The 18,715-nt window shown below is 38.1% G+C and overlaps 1 protein-coding gene across 6 annotated transcripts in view; it reads right to left on the minus strand.

The window, feature by feature from the left end:
• U2SURP (U2 snRNP associated SURP domain containing) overlaps positions 1-18,715 on the minus strand; it is a 35,233-nt gene that overhangs the window by 15,883 nt on the left and 635 nt on the right. For 2 of the 6 annotated variants that reach the window (XM_028731216.2, XM_028731212.2), the window contains exons 2-12: positions 15,073-15,120; positions 13,598-13,696; positions 12,142-12,256; positions 11,592-11,734; positions 9,902-9,969; positions 8,675-8,769; positions 8,557-8,592; positions 8,384-8,466; positions 6,649-6,814; positions 5,591-5,802; positions 4,028-4,071 (exon numbers count right to left, since the gene is read on the minus strand). In XM_028731216.2, the coding sequence (XP_028587049.1) occupies positions 4,028-4,071; positions 5,591-5,802; positions 6,649-6,814; positions 8,384-8,466; positions 8,557-8,592; positions 8,675-8,769; positions 9,902-9,969; positions 11,592-11,734; positions 12,142-12,256; positions 13,598-13,696; positions 15,073-15,120 (1,109 nt within the window). Of the gene's footprint in view, positions 1-4,027; positions 4,072-5,590; positions 5,803-6,648; positions 6,815-8,383; positions 8,467-8,556; positions 8,593-8,674; positions 8,770-9,901; positions 9,970-11,591; positions 11,735-12,141; positions 12,257-13,597; positions 13,697-15,072; positions 15,121-18,715 lie in introns of those variants that run through there. The other 4 variants (XM_028731214.2, XM_028731215.2, XM_028731213.2 and 1 more) reach the window with 4 other exon arrangements.

The raw sequence follows: 18,715 nt of genomic DNA on the forward strand, positions 1-18,715 counted from the left end.
CAACAACACAGTTAAAGAAAAATTGATTCAGACCTAACACTAAACAAACTACACTCCACCTAAGGTATTAATAAATGGAGAAGATTATTTTTGCTGCACAGTTAAGAAGATTTATACAAATTAAGAATTTGGAGCAGTGTTCTGAACACCATGATGGGCAAAAATAAAACTAGTATAAAGTAGTAGTAGGTCCTGTGGCTCATTGAATTATATTAGAAAGAGAAATGCAATATTATTTTCCAGTTTGTTGTTCACTTTTGCCTGAATCGGAACTAATGCAATAAAAACTGTGTTTCTAAATATAATAATGCAATTCTATGCACACTTATCAGGGAGTAGGACCACTGGAACTCACTGGGGCCTCCTTCTGATTAGACATGCATAGAATTGTGCTGCAGGAGTATACTCTGCTCAAAATTAAACTTTTTGTTTGATAAAAACTTTTGCTTAAGCTCAATTAAAATTTAAAATGTTGTGCATACACACACAAATGCTAACCATCAAAATACAACAGAGGCGGAAGGAAACGGTATGGCAGCTTATGCTTCAGTACTGCTGAAAGTTGTGTGCCTAAGAACCTGATCTTAATCAGGTTCCTTGGATGAGAAGCCACCAGGATACAATTTTCATTTTACTTTCAAGGACACTAGGAAGAACACTTTTCTTCAGGCGAGTATTTATGCCATGAAAAGGAAGCTGTCAACAGTGACAACATACCGCTTAGTAATAATAATTATTGAGCCACAAGTTCTAAACGCTTCTCTACCATGAACAATAATTTAAAGATTTTCAATCATTAGGCATTTCAAACTGCACTCAAGGATTTAAGTCAACTCATAAAAAAAATGTAAAAATCAACTACTACAATATGGTAAGAAAAGTTTTTAATTTTGGAATATATCCAATTTGCTTACATCTTAAGTTAAGACAGGTCAAGGAAAGAAAGTTTCTTGAGCCTTCGTCTGCCTGTAACCACCTGAGCTTCCACAAATGCTTGACTGGAGAGCCAGGGGCCTTCCTCCAAAATGAGGGATGGGGTGGGAAGTTAGCCAAAACAGGAGGTGGGGGAAATCAGCCCAAACTGAGCTGGCCAACTTTGGCCACATCCAAAATTGCTGAGGAGTTCCCCCACCCCAACCCTCCAGAGAGGCTTTTCATGGGGTACAGGTGGCTGCAGTAGAAGAAAGTTGAAAACTTTTCTTCCATCAAACTCCATTAAATTAATTTATCTTCAGATACAAGCCTTTGACCACAATCCAGAGAAGAGCAAAGAGATCCATACACAATGGGGCAGGGTATTGTTTTTTTTAAAAAAAGAAGTATTTTTCTGAACAGCAGTAGTTTGTGCTGCACTATAAACTGCAGTTTAAGCTTTCCAGAGTTTAAAAAGAAATCAATCAAATCAATGAAAAACCCATGGTGCATGCATGCTCATTTGCACATGAAAAGGGCTTCCCTGGGTTGCTCAGTTGTATACCAAGACAGATATCACAATATGTAATAGGTATTAGAATAAAAGCAGTACATTTCCCCCCCAGCAGCCCCAATTTCATCCTACTACAGATGCTATTTGCATTAAATCAAAGCAGTATTGGCTTCCTGCCACATTCAAAAGGTGTTTGTGACTACTGAACGAGATGCATGTCTCAGTATTTTAAAACTACAATTATTTCTAAGTGTCATACTCTGCTTAATGCTTTTCATAGATCTTCAATGTGCATATCATTGCACGTTAGGACTTTGTCCAATCTTAATCACTCACAGGTAATGCACATCTGTTTGACAACTTAAAAAGGGAAATCTGTTCCTGCCTTCATGAATATTAGGACTATTCTTACTACAATTAAAACATGCTGTTAACTACTAGAAGCAGTCTAGAAGTCTTATCCTAAAAACTTTCTAGGATCATCCAAGAACCGCTGCTCAACACACATTCCAAATAACTTAGTAATCATTTTACTCACTGCAGTTTTCTGGAAGTCTCAAGTGGGGAAAAAATCTGAGTATGGACAAACTGTATTTGAAAATACCAATACCAGGAAGTCATTTTTGTCTTGATCTTTAAGAGCCTTTGGGATCACATTACTTACAATAATTGGGCATATTCAGTAGTGGCACACAAGTTATAAAAAGCTATTAACTGAGGTGCCTAGGCTTCACAGTAAGCCCTGATGGTAAGCCACTTCTCCTCTAGCACAAACCTGCCCTTCTTTGCATTCCTTTATTACATTTGAAAGTATTACGTGTGTCCCCCCCCACCATAATGTTGATTCTGCATATGCTCCAAATGAAGTTTTTTAAAAATTAAACCAAACCCTTTATCAAGGAATAAGAGGTCTGCAGCATCCAATCTCTGAAAACTTTGCATCACACTCAGGAGCAACAACAGGACAGGATGGCAAAGTTGTTAAAGATGAGCTACAATCTTACCACTTCTTACTGTTCAAAGCATTTGAACAGTATTTTGGTCGCTGAACAGCATCACAGATAAAACTAATTTACTAGAAATGTTGCAGTCTGAGTAGATCAAAGCATGTTCATTAACTGTTTCACCAAAATTATGTCGATAGAATTTCTAGTAGGAGGCTCAAAATGCTTCATATTAATACTTTCAAATACAGTTATAGATGTACATAGGAACAGTTTCTATGGCACAGACTGAAATGCTGCAGTGAGCAAAATAGGAGCACTGCTTTTTCTAAAAGATATTAATTTAAAGGCTAGCCAACAAAAATCTATCTAAATGTTTGCAACCACGTTCTATTGGCCCATCTCAACTATCCCCCATTGCACTAGTACTCCTCAACACCAGAAGCTGCAACTCCTCTACGTTAATACTGTGTGTTTTATGTATGGAAAAGATGTCTTCACTGCTCTCTCAAAAACTTACAGCCTTGCTACAAAGGTACTGAGAATGTTCATGACAAAAAACAGTGTAGCATGAAAGGATGATAAGTTTAAAAATTTCAAACATTAAGTTGGCCAACAAAAAAGTCTTTTCAGTTATAATAAAACCACATTAATTGGAGCCGATCGTACCAGTGTCTGGTCAAAAACTGTATACTTTCCCAATCCATCCCATGATGTTTTCCTGGTCCCCCGCTGCCGCAGACAGTTCAGCTGGTGTTGCTCACCAAGGCCAATGTCAAAGAGAATTTGAATTCTTTGGTGTTCCTTTTTCTTTTCTTTTTTTAAAGCAAGTGTTTGTGTTACAATGTTTGAGAATAATTTTATGCTTGGCTGAGCAAGGGTATGCCTAGCACTTACACTGCACTAATCATGAGTTGCACCCTTGGTGTCAAATCTCTGGGCTATGTAGCTATCTTCCATATTTATACACTCTTAACTCGGGGAAGCAAAACGTAATTGGGCCAAGTGCAACAAAACAGCCTTTAAGGAAACATTACAGAAAAGAACATATAGTTATCCTAACTTTAGTAACCAAATTCTTCTAATGATCCCAATTTTATATCCTCCATTAAACCTTCTGATAATGTAAGTAGCATAATGTAAGTAGCATAATGTAAGTGCCCAACTTGCAGCTCTGCAGATGTTGTTGGACAACTGCTATAATTCCTTACCCCTGCCATGGTGGCTGGGGCCGATGGGGTGTTCATAATCCAGCAACATCTAAAGGGTCACAGGTTAGCTGAGTAAATGCTCATGGGATACTCTCAGACTATCTGGATAAGAGAGACTATACTGCTATACCCCATTAAGCCATCAGTCATTCGGCAAATATATACCACTCAGAATTTTACTGAAATACAGCAGTCTTCATTCATTCACCTGCAAAAATAATCCCATATTTAATCCGTTTAAATTATTATTCTGAACTGAAATACTAGTTAAAATAAATGAAACCTCAATTTTAATATAGACCCCAACATTCTCACTGCCAACCTGGGTGGTATAACCATTGCTCAGCCAAGCCTAAAACTTTCCTCAACATGACACTTTTTCTGTAAAATTCCAAAAGGGGATATTTGCTATATTTAGATCAGTAATAATAAAGAAAAAAATGTACCTTTCTGTTGGGATAACCACTTTGACTATGGCTTGCGACAGAGTCTGTATATGAAGTCACATCAGATAATAAACATAGAATATGTGAGTATTGTTAACAAGTAACAAGCAAAAAAATACATATGCATTGAAAATACTACACATCTATCACAAGTTTTGCAGGCAATCACTGCTGCGAAGTTATACACTATGGATTTACATAAAGAGCAAATGGCTGTGTGCAGCGAACCACTGAAGGTTCACGAATTTCAAAGCACTAGAACATTCCTGAGAGAATGCACATCAATGCACTGAATAGGTACTATACTGGCAATGGCAGCAATCTAGAGGAGCAGGCAGGATCCATGCACACAGCAGGGCTTTTCTTTTTCCTAACAGCGATTCCCCTCTACTGCATCAGTAGCCATTTCCAAAGGCCTCTTGCATTTAGGAAACCGTTTCTTAGTACAGAATAGGGGGAAAGCTTTAAAGGAAGTGGAAAAATCAAAACCTTACTGTGCCCTGGCAAGTCCACTGCATGCATATGAAGGGGCTTGCTAGATGAAAGACCAATGTAAAAAGAAAAAAAGAAATCTTCTTTCCCTTCCATTTGCTACTTGGGTCCTGCACAAACTATAGCTTATGATTTACTTAAGCATGGTTAAGTAATCAGGCTGTGAGACTATGTGCTCCTTCCCATCCCCTCCTTTCTGAAGACTGACTTTTCCAATCTGCACCATTGGCTTTGACCACAGTTAATCATTACATCTGCAGCAATACTGACTACAGTTAAGGCTAATCAGGACTCTCACTTAACCAGGATGAGAATCCAAGCTTGGACCTTTGATTTCAGATCCTGCTTGGGGGAGCGATCCCTGGGTAGCCTTGCTCACAGCCAGCAACACTGCCAACACAACTGTTAGCCATGGTTAAGGCCAATAATGGCCAATTTACACTTCAGAAAGTGATGGGGCACACAACCTAGCAGCCAGCTCTCAATTCAAACAAGAGTGTTACATTTGCACTGGCCTCTAGTTCCCAACCCTTCCAACTCTAAAGAACTTTACAACTTATTATATCATTGTGACCTTACACTTGGTTTTAAGATATACTTACCATGTTCTAAAGACTAATATCCTTTTAAATATCCTGCCCTCTTCAGCTACTGAATCAATGTCTGAAATAATTTTCTTCATTTAAAAAAAAAAAACTAATTGTGAGCTCGTTTTAGTGTTAATTTATCTGCCTAGATTTAAAATTTAGCCTTTTAAAATGAAATAATTTAGATCATGCAAATCTGGCAGCTAACAAAAAGGGGGACATAGGAGGGGGAAAAACCAGGGAGCGTGGAGGGGGGAAAAACCCCAAGATGGCCAGATTTAAAAGTGCAATGAAAAACAAGGCCCAATTCTGTGGCATAAATATACCAAGGCAATGCCTCTGAAATGAGGCTTCTTAAGCTAAGGCAGGGAACAACTCAGTTTTAGCTAAGACCTGGACAGTGCAATTCTATAAAGACAATATTAAAGACTACCATAGATTTAGCATTTATAAAGATGAGGTATGGCCCTGGTTAACTTTTTACCTTCTCAAAATCCTCCTTGTTTTTTGGCGGCGGCAACATTGGAGCATTTGGGTTCTTCAACCTCTCTCTGGGCTGAGCATTAAATGGCAGGCCTGAAGGAGGTGGCGGGAGAGTATGCTCCATCATGGAGGGGGGAATATATATAGGATGTGGAGGAATAGGAACAGCTTTGCCCCAGCCTAGTTTCATTTCAAAAGACATGATCATCTTGCCTGCCAAATGAAAGATTGCATTGGTTTAGAAATATGCAAGTTGAAAGAAATAGCAGTATTTCAATGATAACAAGTGGTGTCCACATAAAAGCTCACTTATTGTGTCATGTATCAAAGAATAATGCTGCCTGCTGCTGCCAGAATGTGAATTCTCCCCTCTCTGCTAAGTCCTGCACTCTCAGTTTTATTTAGGAGAAATGTATGCTTCCAATCCTTAAGAAGGAGAAGAGTAAGAATCTGGCTGGACATACTGCGCCTATAGCAACTAAGCATTGCTGACCCTGAAGACCAGCAAGCATAGTAAAACTTTATTATATATAAAGGAGTTCTAGTTCAAGTAGCGAAATACTCACTCATGCACCTTCAACTTTTACTAACTGCCTACGCAATCTTCTACACTGGAAGACAACTCAGGCAGCCTTTTAGATTGCAAGTCCTTTTTGATAGGAACAAAAGATGTTTTTGTGAAGTGCCAAATACTTGCATAGGGTGTACAAACGTGGGGGGGGGGGTTTCTCCCCCTTTCCTGGATTCTTTCACTCTGGAATCTTTAAAGAAATTCCAATTCTACCTCCTAGTCTTCACCTTTTATTAATTTGTGCCCCACGAGGGAATGATTAATGTAAGCAAAGATGCCTCTTTTTTGTCTTAGTTCCGCTTGAGTTGGCTCAGAAGGGTTTTTCTAAAATTTAGAGCACCCCACAATGGAAAAAATAAATGGAGCACAACTGAAAGAGAAAATATACCTCTACCCTCCATTAATTTCCACTAAAAATTACATTGCTTCTCCTAATGCTTTTCCTCAAATGTCATATTTCAAAGGTTTTTTTGAAACCCTCTCTTTACCGTTTAAGTTCTTTAGCGCACGTTCAGCATCCCTCCTATTCATGAAAGCAACAAATCCACAATTCCTCTCTCTCGCTCTTTCTTCATCAGTTCTTGGCCACATAATTTTGACACTTGCCAGAGGCCCAAAGCGTCCAAATTCTTGACACAGCATCTCTTCATTCATCTATAGCAAATAGGAAGAAACCAGAATGTGATTCAACGGTTTCCTTTCAACTGAACACAAGAAGAAAGCAGCTAAGGAACCAGGCATTGTAAAAGTGTTAAGAGAAGGCCATGAATAAGGCAGACACAGATTGAAGGCTCACTGTCATAGCACCAAATCATGGTTTGGAACTAGTTCTAAAACATACTAATCTGCTGTATCTTTAACTTGCAATACAGATTTAGTTCCTTGCTCACTGACATAGCATGTGGCCACTTATCCTGCAATTAATTCCAAGGTATGGGAATGGTGAAAAACCTGCCAAATATATGCTGGTCCAAAAGCCTAGGCTGTGTGAGGAGAAACAATTGGCCACTCCTCCCCAGACACAGCAGGAAGGTGAAGGGGAGAATACAGTAAATCAATGGGGGAAAGGTTAGACATAAAGCAGAAAGACTAACAAAAAAGATAATGGGAAGTGCAAGTGGGCAAGCAGAGATTTTTTTCTTTTCTGTGGCTTTTATGCCTGGCATGAGAATGTTGGTATCTCATTCCATCAATCTTTTTTTAAGCAGGAGGGTGCACAACAAAGTTATAGTGAAGCATCTTCACTCATGTTGTTAGAGCTTGAACCATACTTTCCACTATATTTAAACAGGAGAATATAGGCCACTTTTGGAACAGCTTTCTGCAAAAAGTACAGTGGTAACCTCAGGTTAAGAACTTAATTCATTCTGGAGGTCCGTTCTTAACCTGAAACTGTTGGTGCTGACCTTTAAAGCCCTAAACGGCCTCGGCCCAGTATACCTGAAGTAGCGTCTCCACCCCCATCGTTCTGCCCGGACGCTGAGGTCCAGCGCCGAGGGCCTTCTGGGGGTTCCCTCATTGCGAGAAGCAAAGCTACAGGGAACCAGGCAGAGGGCCTTCTCGGTAGTGGCGCCCGCCCTGTGGAACGCCCTCCCATCAGATGTCAAGGTGATAAACAACTACCTGACATTCAGAAGACATCTTCAGGGAAGTTTTTAACGTGTGATATTTTACTGTATTTTTGGTTTCTATGGAAGCCGCCCAGAGTGGCTGGGGAGGCCCAGCCAGATGGTGGGCGGGGTATAAATAATAATTTATTATTATTATTATTATTATTATTATTATTATTATTATTATTATTATTAACCTGAGGTACCACTTTAGCTAATGGGGCCTCCAGCTGCTGCCATGCGATTTCTGTTCTGTTCTTAACCCGAGGTACTATTTCTGGGTTAGTAGAGTCTGTAACCTGAAGCATCTGTAACCCGAGGTACCACTGTAAACAAATAAATGGTCGCCAAGTACAGCAGATAAAGCTGGAACTCAGAGGCCGAAATTCAAATCTCTACTCAGCTACTGATAATTTCATGCAAAGAGATTCTATCAATTCCCTAGCTGTAAAATGAGAATTGACATTTCATGATTGTTCAGCAAAAATGGTTTTAATACACCTAAGTGCTATCCGAAATATGTACAATAATATTTGTATACTGCAGACGTGGGAATATATATAAAGTTAACAGAGGAAGGATTGGTCCAAACATCAATTACTGCAATCATTACCTGGGGATTAATGTTTCCCAGGTACAAATTTGTCGTACTTGGATCTCCTACATCATGTGAACCTGGAGCATAGTCATCCAATACTAAAAAGAAAAAGAAAACAAGATGTAATCTAAAGTGTAAGTTTTACATTAACAAAATATTTTAATTCAATAGTTATGAAACTTTATTACCACCCGAAGATCTGTTTCTTCTTGAAGGCGTATCCACTAAGGGAAGCAAAATATGCCTATTAATTCCACAGCTTTTGTAGACTTAAATAACTACAATAAAATTGTAATAACTACTTACTGGAACGGCGTTGGCCATCTGAATCCGATTGAGGCGGCTCAAAACGACTTAATCTACCTTTGGTTTTATGTCTTTCATCACGCTCTTCTTGAATTCTACAGAAGATATTTTATGAAAGTGGTAACTGGTTGGAATCCTAATGGCTATAGTTAAATGGGTTTTTTATTTTAAAAAATCCAACACAGAGAACAGCCTGAAGCATTTTTAAATACTTTAAAATAAATGTCCCACAGGATGACTGTTCAATTATCCTTGTGTCAAGTCATCATGTTTAGCCCCAAGGAAATTCCACTTCAAACAAGAGCAACTTTCCTCATTTCTCCAAATCTACAATGGGCTGGATCAAGACTAAGTTTATTTAAATCCCACCGCAATCAATGAGATTAGTTATAACTCTGATTTCAATAGGGACTAAATTCAAGAGTCTGGATCCAACCCAATAAAAACTGCATGCACAATTCAAAATTACACAGGTGATACTTTCGTCTCATTGATGTAGAGCAGCCTTCTTCAACCAGGTGCCCTCCAGAGCTCTGGACTACAACTCCCATGGGCCCAGCCATTATAGTCTTTACTTTCAAAATGTAACTTTCATTTTCATGTTGTAGTTTACAATACTGTATACTTCAACATTTCAGAGCAAGTGAATGACAGCAGTTCTGACAGTCTATTGTACTGTAGTTATGCTAGTTTTTAACACAAAAAATGTATTTTAAAACTCAAAAATGTAACTTAACCGTAGGCCCGTTATATTAGCTATTCTGCATTCCATGCATGGCATAGCAGGTAAAGAACACCTCCACTGGCATTTTGTTCATATTTTATTAAAGCAAATGAAAATAGTCTACATTTGTAAGAAAAACACATATAAACACCAGAAAACAGAACAATTATGTAGATCCATATTTATTACTTGGCTAAAATAAGAGGAGCCAGTATTTTTCAGAACACTCAGATGTTTTTTTATCTTCCCTAATTCATATATATTCTATTGATTCTATATTTTGTGCAATCTTCCAAATCTTTACAGAAGGGATTATAGGACTACAAAAATTCCTGGGCATTAATATTTTTGCTAATATTAGAAGACACCATCTAAAATTCATGCAATATACTAACAGGACTTAGGCTATTTATTCATCACCAATCTGTCCTATATTTACGTTTTAACAGAAATCAAATTCTGAAAATCTGATTATCTGAAACAACATGAAGGCAAATACTTACTGTTTTAATTCTTCTTTAAAAAGCTCCAAATTGCTCTTTTTCTTTTCTTTCTCCCCCTTCTTCAAAGGCTAATAACACAAGTTGAATAATATTCAGGAACACACAATGACCATTTTATCAACATCTCAAAGCAGTTTACAGAAAGAATAAAACATTATCAGTAAAAAAAAAAACCAGTTAAAAGCAATTGTTTAAAACATTCAACAAATAATTATAATCAACAATAAGCTAAAAACCAGATTAAACCAGTGGAGGTCTGGGAGCAGAGGTGTTATATGCTGGAAGGGTCTCACTTCTGTCAGCAACCATACACAGCATTCTGCACTAACTGCAGCTTCCATATGGGAGCACAAGGGTAGCCCCACATATAGCGAAGTGCAGTATTCCAGTCTTGAAGTAACCAATGCATCAACTACTGTGGCTAAGCTTCTCCAGTCCAGAACAGTTATACAGTGGTGCCCCGCAAGACGAATGCCTCGCAAGACGAAAAACCCGCAAGACGAAAGGGTTTTCCGTTGCGGAGGCGCTTCGCAAGACGAATTTCCCTATGGGCTTGCTTCGCAAGGCGAAAACGTCTTGCGAGTCTCGCCACTTTCCCCCCGTTTTCCCCCTTTTTCAAAGCCGCTAAGCCGTTAATAACCTTTTAACAGCTTAGCCGCTAAGCCGCTAATAGCGCTAATCCGCTTAGCCGCTAATGGGGTTGCTTCGCAAGACGAAAAAAACCGCTAGACAAAGAGAATCGCGGAACGGATTCTTTTCGTCTTGCGAGGCACCACTGTAGCTGTCTTACCAGTCATAGCTGATAAATGGCTAAAAGGGCTGAGGCTACCTGGACCCCCAGTGACAAAGCTGTATCCAGAAGTACCTCTGGACCGCAAACCTGCTCCTTCAAGGGGATGCAACCCCATCCAGGCTACAGAATTGCTCAGTTTCAAGGACACAGGAAAACACCTATGTAACCTCCATCCTGTCAGGATTCAAGCTCAAAACCTATTCACGCTTCATCAATATCACATGTCAACACTAAAATGGCCTGCAATTCAACACTGAGAAGCTGCAACGCCTACAACAGCATTATGTCTAGGGGTATTTCAGTTGAAGAAGAGAGCCACAAATCACTTGCACCCCATCCCAAGACCTGCAGAAAGCCATGGTATAATCCCTGAGCTTCTAATAACAGCCCTATCCTGTGCTGGCTCATGACAAACAAGATGCCTTTCCTTTTGTTTGGACAAAATGGGGAGAAGACTCACTAGTCTTTAGCTAGGATTTTACAACCTTTTCCCTCTTACTAATTTATTTACTGAAACTAATATAATTAGAAAACAGCACACTCTTCTAGAAATGTTTCTTAAATCAAATACCACCAGAATTGATGTTATTTTAAATTCTGCACTGTTTATGCTTTCACAACTGTAAGTCACTTTGAGATATTTCATATGGTAAACAACAAATAAATGCAATAAATAATAATAATAATATTGATTTTTTCACTTTTCGTAAATAACACCGAAACATGGTTTGGCACTACAGGAATTTCCTGTTTGTCTTTTCTGCTTTATTCCATAATTTTCATCTACATCACTTTATAAGATTCACTTGAAAAGCATAAATAACAAACAAACAAATAAATAAAGTATTTTCAAAACAAGATATAGGGAAACAAAAAACCTGCAAAATCTAAACTTACTGGCTTTTTGGTTTCTATTATTAGAAGGGATGGAGGCCTCTCATTAGAAGATGATGACTGGCTCTGGCTCTGGGTTTTTTGATCTGCAAATCTTGATGAAGGTTTGTAGATTTTTCCTCGTTTCTCATCAGTTTCGTGTTCTTCTGAAAGACAGGCTAATAGTTACTGAAAGATTCTATTTGAACACACTAGCAATGTGCCTTTTAACTTTCTCCTCTTTTAAACAGAGTTTCCCAACCCGCAATATCACAAACTGAGAAATGCACACCTTTCCAAAGGTGTTTTTTTTTTCTTCCTCTGCCAGATTACATGGGAAGCAGGGTGTTGCTGTTCAAAAATCTCAAGTCTAAAACCCCACTGGGCTCTCAAAATGAGATGCATGCTTTTGGGCGGGGCATAACTATTGTGCTTCATGGTATTTCATCATTAGAAGGAAACATGTCAGAAATATTTCTTAATCTGAAACCCAAACATTTTAAGTAGGATAAAAAAAAAAGTAATCAAAATATTCCTGATAAATAATTCTATGTAGTATAGTGGCATATCTTACCTTTAGATGCATTAACAATACCTCCTCTGACAAATGTCTTCACTTTATTACCATCACTTCCTTCAAAGGCAGCAAGGAATTCTTCATAAATTTCTGCAGCTGCCTTCTCATCCTCCTACACCCACCAAAATGTTATGCCAGTTACTAATTCTGAGAGATTTTCATATTGTTTATATTCATTTTTGTACCCATGCTAACCTGAACTACCAACAAAGGTGTAGGATGCAAATTCTCTTGCCACTATACTTTATCCCCACATGAAGAGGAAACTCATAGATTTAAGTTAGCATTACTGGCTTGGATCCTAAACTGCTCTTCCTTTAATTTAAGGAAGGGGATTTCCATTAAGTCCTTCCTCCATTTGCAACCTCCAACAACATATCCCATACCATGCCCATACTCAGCATTCATAAGCAGACTTTGAGAAATGGGAAAATCTATAGCAAAATAGAGATAATATAATACTGGCCAGATTGGATAGCTTCAAAGTTGCAATTAACTTTTTTCAGGTTGCAATTGTTAGGAATTGTCATTTAACAATGCTTTCATTTTTTCCATTTAAATGTAAGAAGTCTGCACTATTGAGATGCTTTGTCTTAAAAGTATTCCAGTAAAAATAATTGTCATTAAATGAGCTTACTTTTTTTCTCCACTATTTAAATATTTTTTCTTCTACTCCCTTTGGCCACTGGAAACACTTTTGATTCATCCAGGACACAATAGTAAACATAACTAAAAAGGGACACCTTGTTACTAAGTGAAACATGTCAGATCCAAATTGGTGATGACACTGGAAAACTTTCTCTAAAACCTACATCACCGACTACAAATAAAACTATGAGTATGAAGGATACAATCTTCATTTTCAAAGGGAAGACTCCAATCTCAAGATAGAATCTGGGACTAATTAGAAACATAACGGCTACAAAGAACTGAGACTACAAAACCAGGACATGGTATAGCCTACTGCTGTGCCTGTCCCTGATGGCAGACATACTGGGGCGTTCAGCCCCAATTAGTTAATTTGCTTCTCTTGAACTTTCTTTAAGACTGAGTTAGAAAAAAGGGACCACCTAGGTTCATTATAACCAGGATTAAAAACAATAAACACCACACACAATAGCCAAACTGCGTTGAGAAGAAATTTGCATGCAAAATGCAAAGTGTGAGCCTGTAGCCCAACCTACTCTTGGTTAGAACTTGCATCTTACTGGGCTAAACTTTTCTGTCTGAAATCTGTCCATTGGTTTAGAGAAACAGCTGCGTGCACAATTTAGATTTGGCAGCAAATGTTAACAAGATACAATTTTAAGAGTACAACAGGAAAAACAACACTAAACTAAGTCAGTATTATCCAAATAAAAGCTTCTGGTTTTATCAGCAACAATCTGTGGGTAGCAGCAATAAGTAGAACATATCCATCTGATTAAATGATAAAATAGTTCCGAATTATTACCTTCTTTTTCAATTCTTCCTGTTCTTTCTTGCTTAAAGTTCTCTTGGCAGCACTCATCTTGCCAATACTAAATGCTTTAAGTTTGCTTTCTAAAAGTGGCTGCAAGAGGGAAAAAAATATTAATTCGATCATAAGTCTGGGATTTTAGATGCATTCATTTATCCAGTAACACCTGAAGTGCTCTGGGAGGAAACTGAATTTCTAGATCCATTTCAATCAGGGTTTAGGTTCTGTTTTGGCACGGAAACGGTTTTGTTTGCCCTGTACGATGACATCTGTCGGGAGAGACACAGGAAATGTAGTCCCCATCTGGATAGGGATAGCCTAACTTCTGCCATCTGTGCTCTGGTAGCCTGTGGGTTAGATTACTGCAACACATTATATGTGGGGCTGCCTCTGAAGACAGTTCAGAAACTTCAGCAGCCAGGTTGCTCAACGGGGAAAGAGAGTTTTGAGCATATAATGTCAATCCTGGCCTGACTGCATTCACTGACAATTCAAAGTGCTGTGGAGGCTCCCCACTTGTGGAATGCACTCCCCAGGGAGGCTCACTTGACACCTTTGTTATGTATCTTTAGGCACAGGTAAAAACATTTCTCTTCTCCAAGGTCTTTGGCAGAGTAAGAAGTCCTCCTCACAGTTGGAAGGATCTTATAGGTGGGGAACCTGGACTTAGGGGACACACACCTCTGGCACCAGGAAGACAGAGAGCTTGTGCCTGTGACACTGCCCCAAAACTCCACATTTTCCTGGGATGGGGTGGATATGAAAAGACTGGAAAGTTATTTGCACCACTGGAAATCAGCAACCAAGCTAGGCAACTTTGAGATGCTGAAAACTAGGATTCTTACAGGTAGAGAAACCTGTTAGTCAAAGGCACAAGACAGATATCAGGAAGATATAGAGAGAATAAACAGAAGAATATGTTTGGGTAGGGAAGGGCTGGGGGTTGACAGGCCAAATAAAGTTTTAGAAGAGGGAAGAGACAAGGGAACAAGACATGGTGATCTGGGAGGCAGAACAGTAGAAAAATCATAGGTTATAGAAGGGATGGGGAAAGGGTTCAAAGATTAGGTGAATTTAAGTTTATATTAAGAGATTGGATGTAGGGTGGCATACAAATTTAATTAACAACAACAACAAAGTACTTTGTGATTTTGAGAAGATCCATATCTCAAAGCAGGATCTATATCAATGAGCATGGTCTTTAAAATACGTTTTACAGAACACTTCTTGAAATGCTCAGCCACATTAAAACTCACTCACACCAACAGTATACAATGATATTAAAGAAACTGCAGGCCATTGTACTATATCCAACATGTAGTACAACTGGCAAAAAGCCCACTTTGGGAAAGGAATGAACCAAAGTAACAATAATCATTTTTAAAGAGACAACAGCTCATACATATCAATTGGTGAGGACAACAGGAACAGTTTTGTTAAGATTTTTGCTCATCCACCTTGAGACTTACATGATTCTCTGGAGATCCAGTTACACGTGTTGTGTCCGGCACCCTGGCCTAAAAATGAAGGATATACAAGAATTACATTCTGGAGGCTTTTAATTGGTTGTCAACACATTTTACACCCATAAATGATCAATTTTCTTTTGAACTAACTACCTTCACCATCAACTCAAAACTCAACTCAAAATAAGTAAAGGTCAATATACTTTTAAAAGGAGGGGTAATATTCTTCAAAATAACCTGGCTTATTTTTAACTGCACAAAGCGGTCACGATCTAAGAGGATCTTTGATATCACACTTTCCTTCACTTTGTAAGGCTTTTCAGCAATGATCCTGAAGTTGTCTACTCCAGGTAGTCCAATGTGACTATCTTATTTCCAGTTACAGATAGGTTGGTCTGCCATAGTCAAAACAAAAAAAATTCCTTCCAGTAGCACCTTAAAGACCAACTAAGTTAGTTCTTGGTATGAGCTTTCGTGTGCATGCATCTGAAGTGTATCTGAAGAAGTGTGCATGCACACGAAAGCTCATACCAAGAACTAACTTAGTTGGTCTTTAAGGTGCTACTGGAAGGAATTTTTTTTGTTTTATCTTATTTCCAGCTGCTGATCCAGAAATTCCTTTATCTACCTCATAAGTAATCCACTTGCTATAAAGGACACAACATTTTAGTAAAATTTTATATTCTTCCTATTTTTATTGACCAAAATCCAATCTGCTATTCAGACCCTGGAAAGAAACCACATAATTTCATTGCAGAATTTAATCGGTAACTTTATTGCTTTGTTTGTTTGTTTTTGACCTTCGTGATTGATTTAGCTTTTGAATACTGATTTGAAAGGAGTTGATTAAATTATGCAATGAAATTATGTGGTTTCTCTCAAATTAGTATTCAAAAACGAAATTAATTCACAAAGGTCAAAAAGCAACAAAACAAAGCAATAAAGTTATGATCCAAACACCTGCCTAGGTTCAATTTTAGTCTATTTGTTTTGATCAACTGAGCTCTATACTGTTTATTAAGGTACCTGCTATTTGAGACAGAATGAGTTTTATGGTTCATTGGATCCTTGCCTCAAATTCTCTAAACAAGTCTATTCTGCCATGTTATGAAGAAAACCATTTGTGAACCTCAGTCTAACTTCCTTCTTCAATAAATATGTGAACACTGGAAATAAAGTTATAACTGAAACTGAATCACAACCTGGTAATTTATTTTCTAATACAAAAAACTATCCAACTTTATTGAAAGCCAAGCACTGGTAGAAAATGGATTTTATTAGTATCTAGAAAAGAAGCAGGTTTCAGAGACCATGCATCATTATTACTATTGTTCCGTTCCCATACAACTAAAATGGCAATCAGTAACAATTTCTCATTGATTTTAACAGGTTAAATTTCACTGATTTTACTACAGCCTAAATTTTGTTGTTTGTGGGACTTAAGAACAGATCTCTCAACGCATCTGCATACAATGCAAGTGGAAGCCTTTCCCTCTTAAAATAAAGGCAAGAATATTGCATTTCCTTTACTGTACAAGTAATATTTGGATAGATAGAATGAGGGGGGGGGGGGGCGCTTGCCAGTGTTTTCTACAGAAATAATCCAGTTGAAGACCGTATTCCAGGCAATGGCTGAGATTCCAAAAGCTGCTCAAACACACACAACGGGCTTGCGCTAGGTAAGTGATTCATTATCCTCTCCCCTGTTGAAAGAGCTGAGCCACACAGTACTTTTGAAACTGTTCAGTTTCAAAGGCAGTTTGCCAGATGATGTGGCAGGGTAGGTTACAGGGTGGGGAGAAAAGAGTGTTAACCAAAAAAACTTGGGTTTCAGCTTCACAGTTATTGAATTGGGGCGAATAAGCTTAACTTTACGCAATTCCGCACTGTGCAGTCTGCTTAAATCACCACTGCTCTATAGTTCTTCAAATTGTCCCAATATGTTAGGAAAACTTGCTTTCCCATAGAAAGTACATCAACTAAAATCACTTGAAAGAAGGTGGATGCTGTGCAACATTTGGTCAGTTTAGACATAATAATCCCTGCTTCATAAATGATTGTTTTATGAAGTCACTGGTGATTCTCACCACCACTACCAAATTGTAGCGTGGGGGTAGCCAACTTGGTGCCCTTCAGATGTTGGAAGTACAGTTTCCCTCTGCCCGAGTCATTATGACCAACAGTCAAGGTTGATTAGAACTGTAGCCCAGCAGCACCTAATGAACCAAGTCCTTTTTTTGTATATTAAACTTTTAACCTGCAAATGTAATAAGAGCTTGGAGCAGAGCTGGCAACACTCCTCTCAGAAGGCCATTCCACCTGCTCATTAAACATTAAAAAACTAGTGCCTGAATTTGCTTTGCTTTCTGTTCCTTTTCTTTTTTTGTATCATGTGTGTTAAACTGTAAGAGTGTAGGTATGGACAATATGTTTCTTAAATATTTGTACAGCATCTAGAAAAAATATACCAGTAGGTGCTCTATATATTTTTTTTAAAAAAAGGTAAAGCCACAACACCAGAGTTTCCCAGTACTGCTGATTATTTTATTACTTGATTTAGAACAAGGATAGCCAATGTGATCGCCTCAAGTTAATACATTGTTGGACTACAATTTCTGTCAACCCCACTACTGGCCAAGCTGGCTGAGGCTGATGGGAGTTCAACATCTAGAGAAGTCTACTGGCTACCATTATTTAGATGGTTCTTGATCTCCAATAATGCACACATAATCCTCAAAAATACTAGCAAAACAAAAATACCTACATGAATATATGAATAAGAATATATGTCAAACAATTCATGTATAAAAAGACTAAGGAAACAACCAGCTGAAGACACATTATTCAATGTGGTTGTGTACTTTTGATGTTTAATTTATTGTTTATGACTACTTTTAGTTTTGTTATGTTTGTAATTATGTGATTTTTTAATATATATGTTGCAGACTGCCTTGAGCATGGTTTTAACTTTGGAAAGGCAGTATACAAATAAAATGATTAATTGGTCCCAAGTTAAAAGATGCATAAGCTATAACCTCTGTACCCTCCTTTGTAATAAACATAATTTAATTCCAGAAACCCAGTTAAGGTGGCAGCACAAAACCAAGGGAAGTATTTTCAATCTATACCTGAAAACAAGAAACTTTTTGGGAACAAAATCAGTCAACAAAATTCTGAAACATAACTCATGTAAGGAGGAAGAAACTGCTCTAGAACAGCTTTAACGTGTTAAATAAGGAAGGGCCATTTCACTCAAGTCTATATCCATATTTCCCCCCCATGTAACAAAAGGCCTTGTACATCATAACGTATTTTGTGGTGTGTAAATTCAATGAAAAGCCAGTCATGAGAATTGTGCAGCCTTGATAGCAATGATCTACAGTTTAATCATTTCTGTCATTTGTAAGTATTGCATCTCCTTCGTGACAATGCAGGACAATACATTCAAAATACTGTAAACTGCTACACTGTTAGCTATCTTAAATGGCCCCGCGTCGCAAATATGTGCCAATATTACCTAAGTAAAATGATCGCCAGGATGCATTAAACTGAATGTTTATGCGGCTCGGAGGCGGAGGGGATTGCTCACAAGCATGGATCACACACACCAGACCTCTCTCTCCAAGCACACGAGGGCTTAAAAATG

This window comes from Podarcis muralis, chromosome 6 (genome assembly GCF_964188315.1).
Source record: "Podarcis muralis chromosome 6, rPodMur119.hap1.1, whole genome shotgun sequence".
Taxonomy (NCBI): Eukaryota; Metazoa; Chordata; class Lepidosauria; order Squamata; family Lacertidae; genus Podarcis; species Podarcis muralis.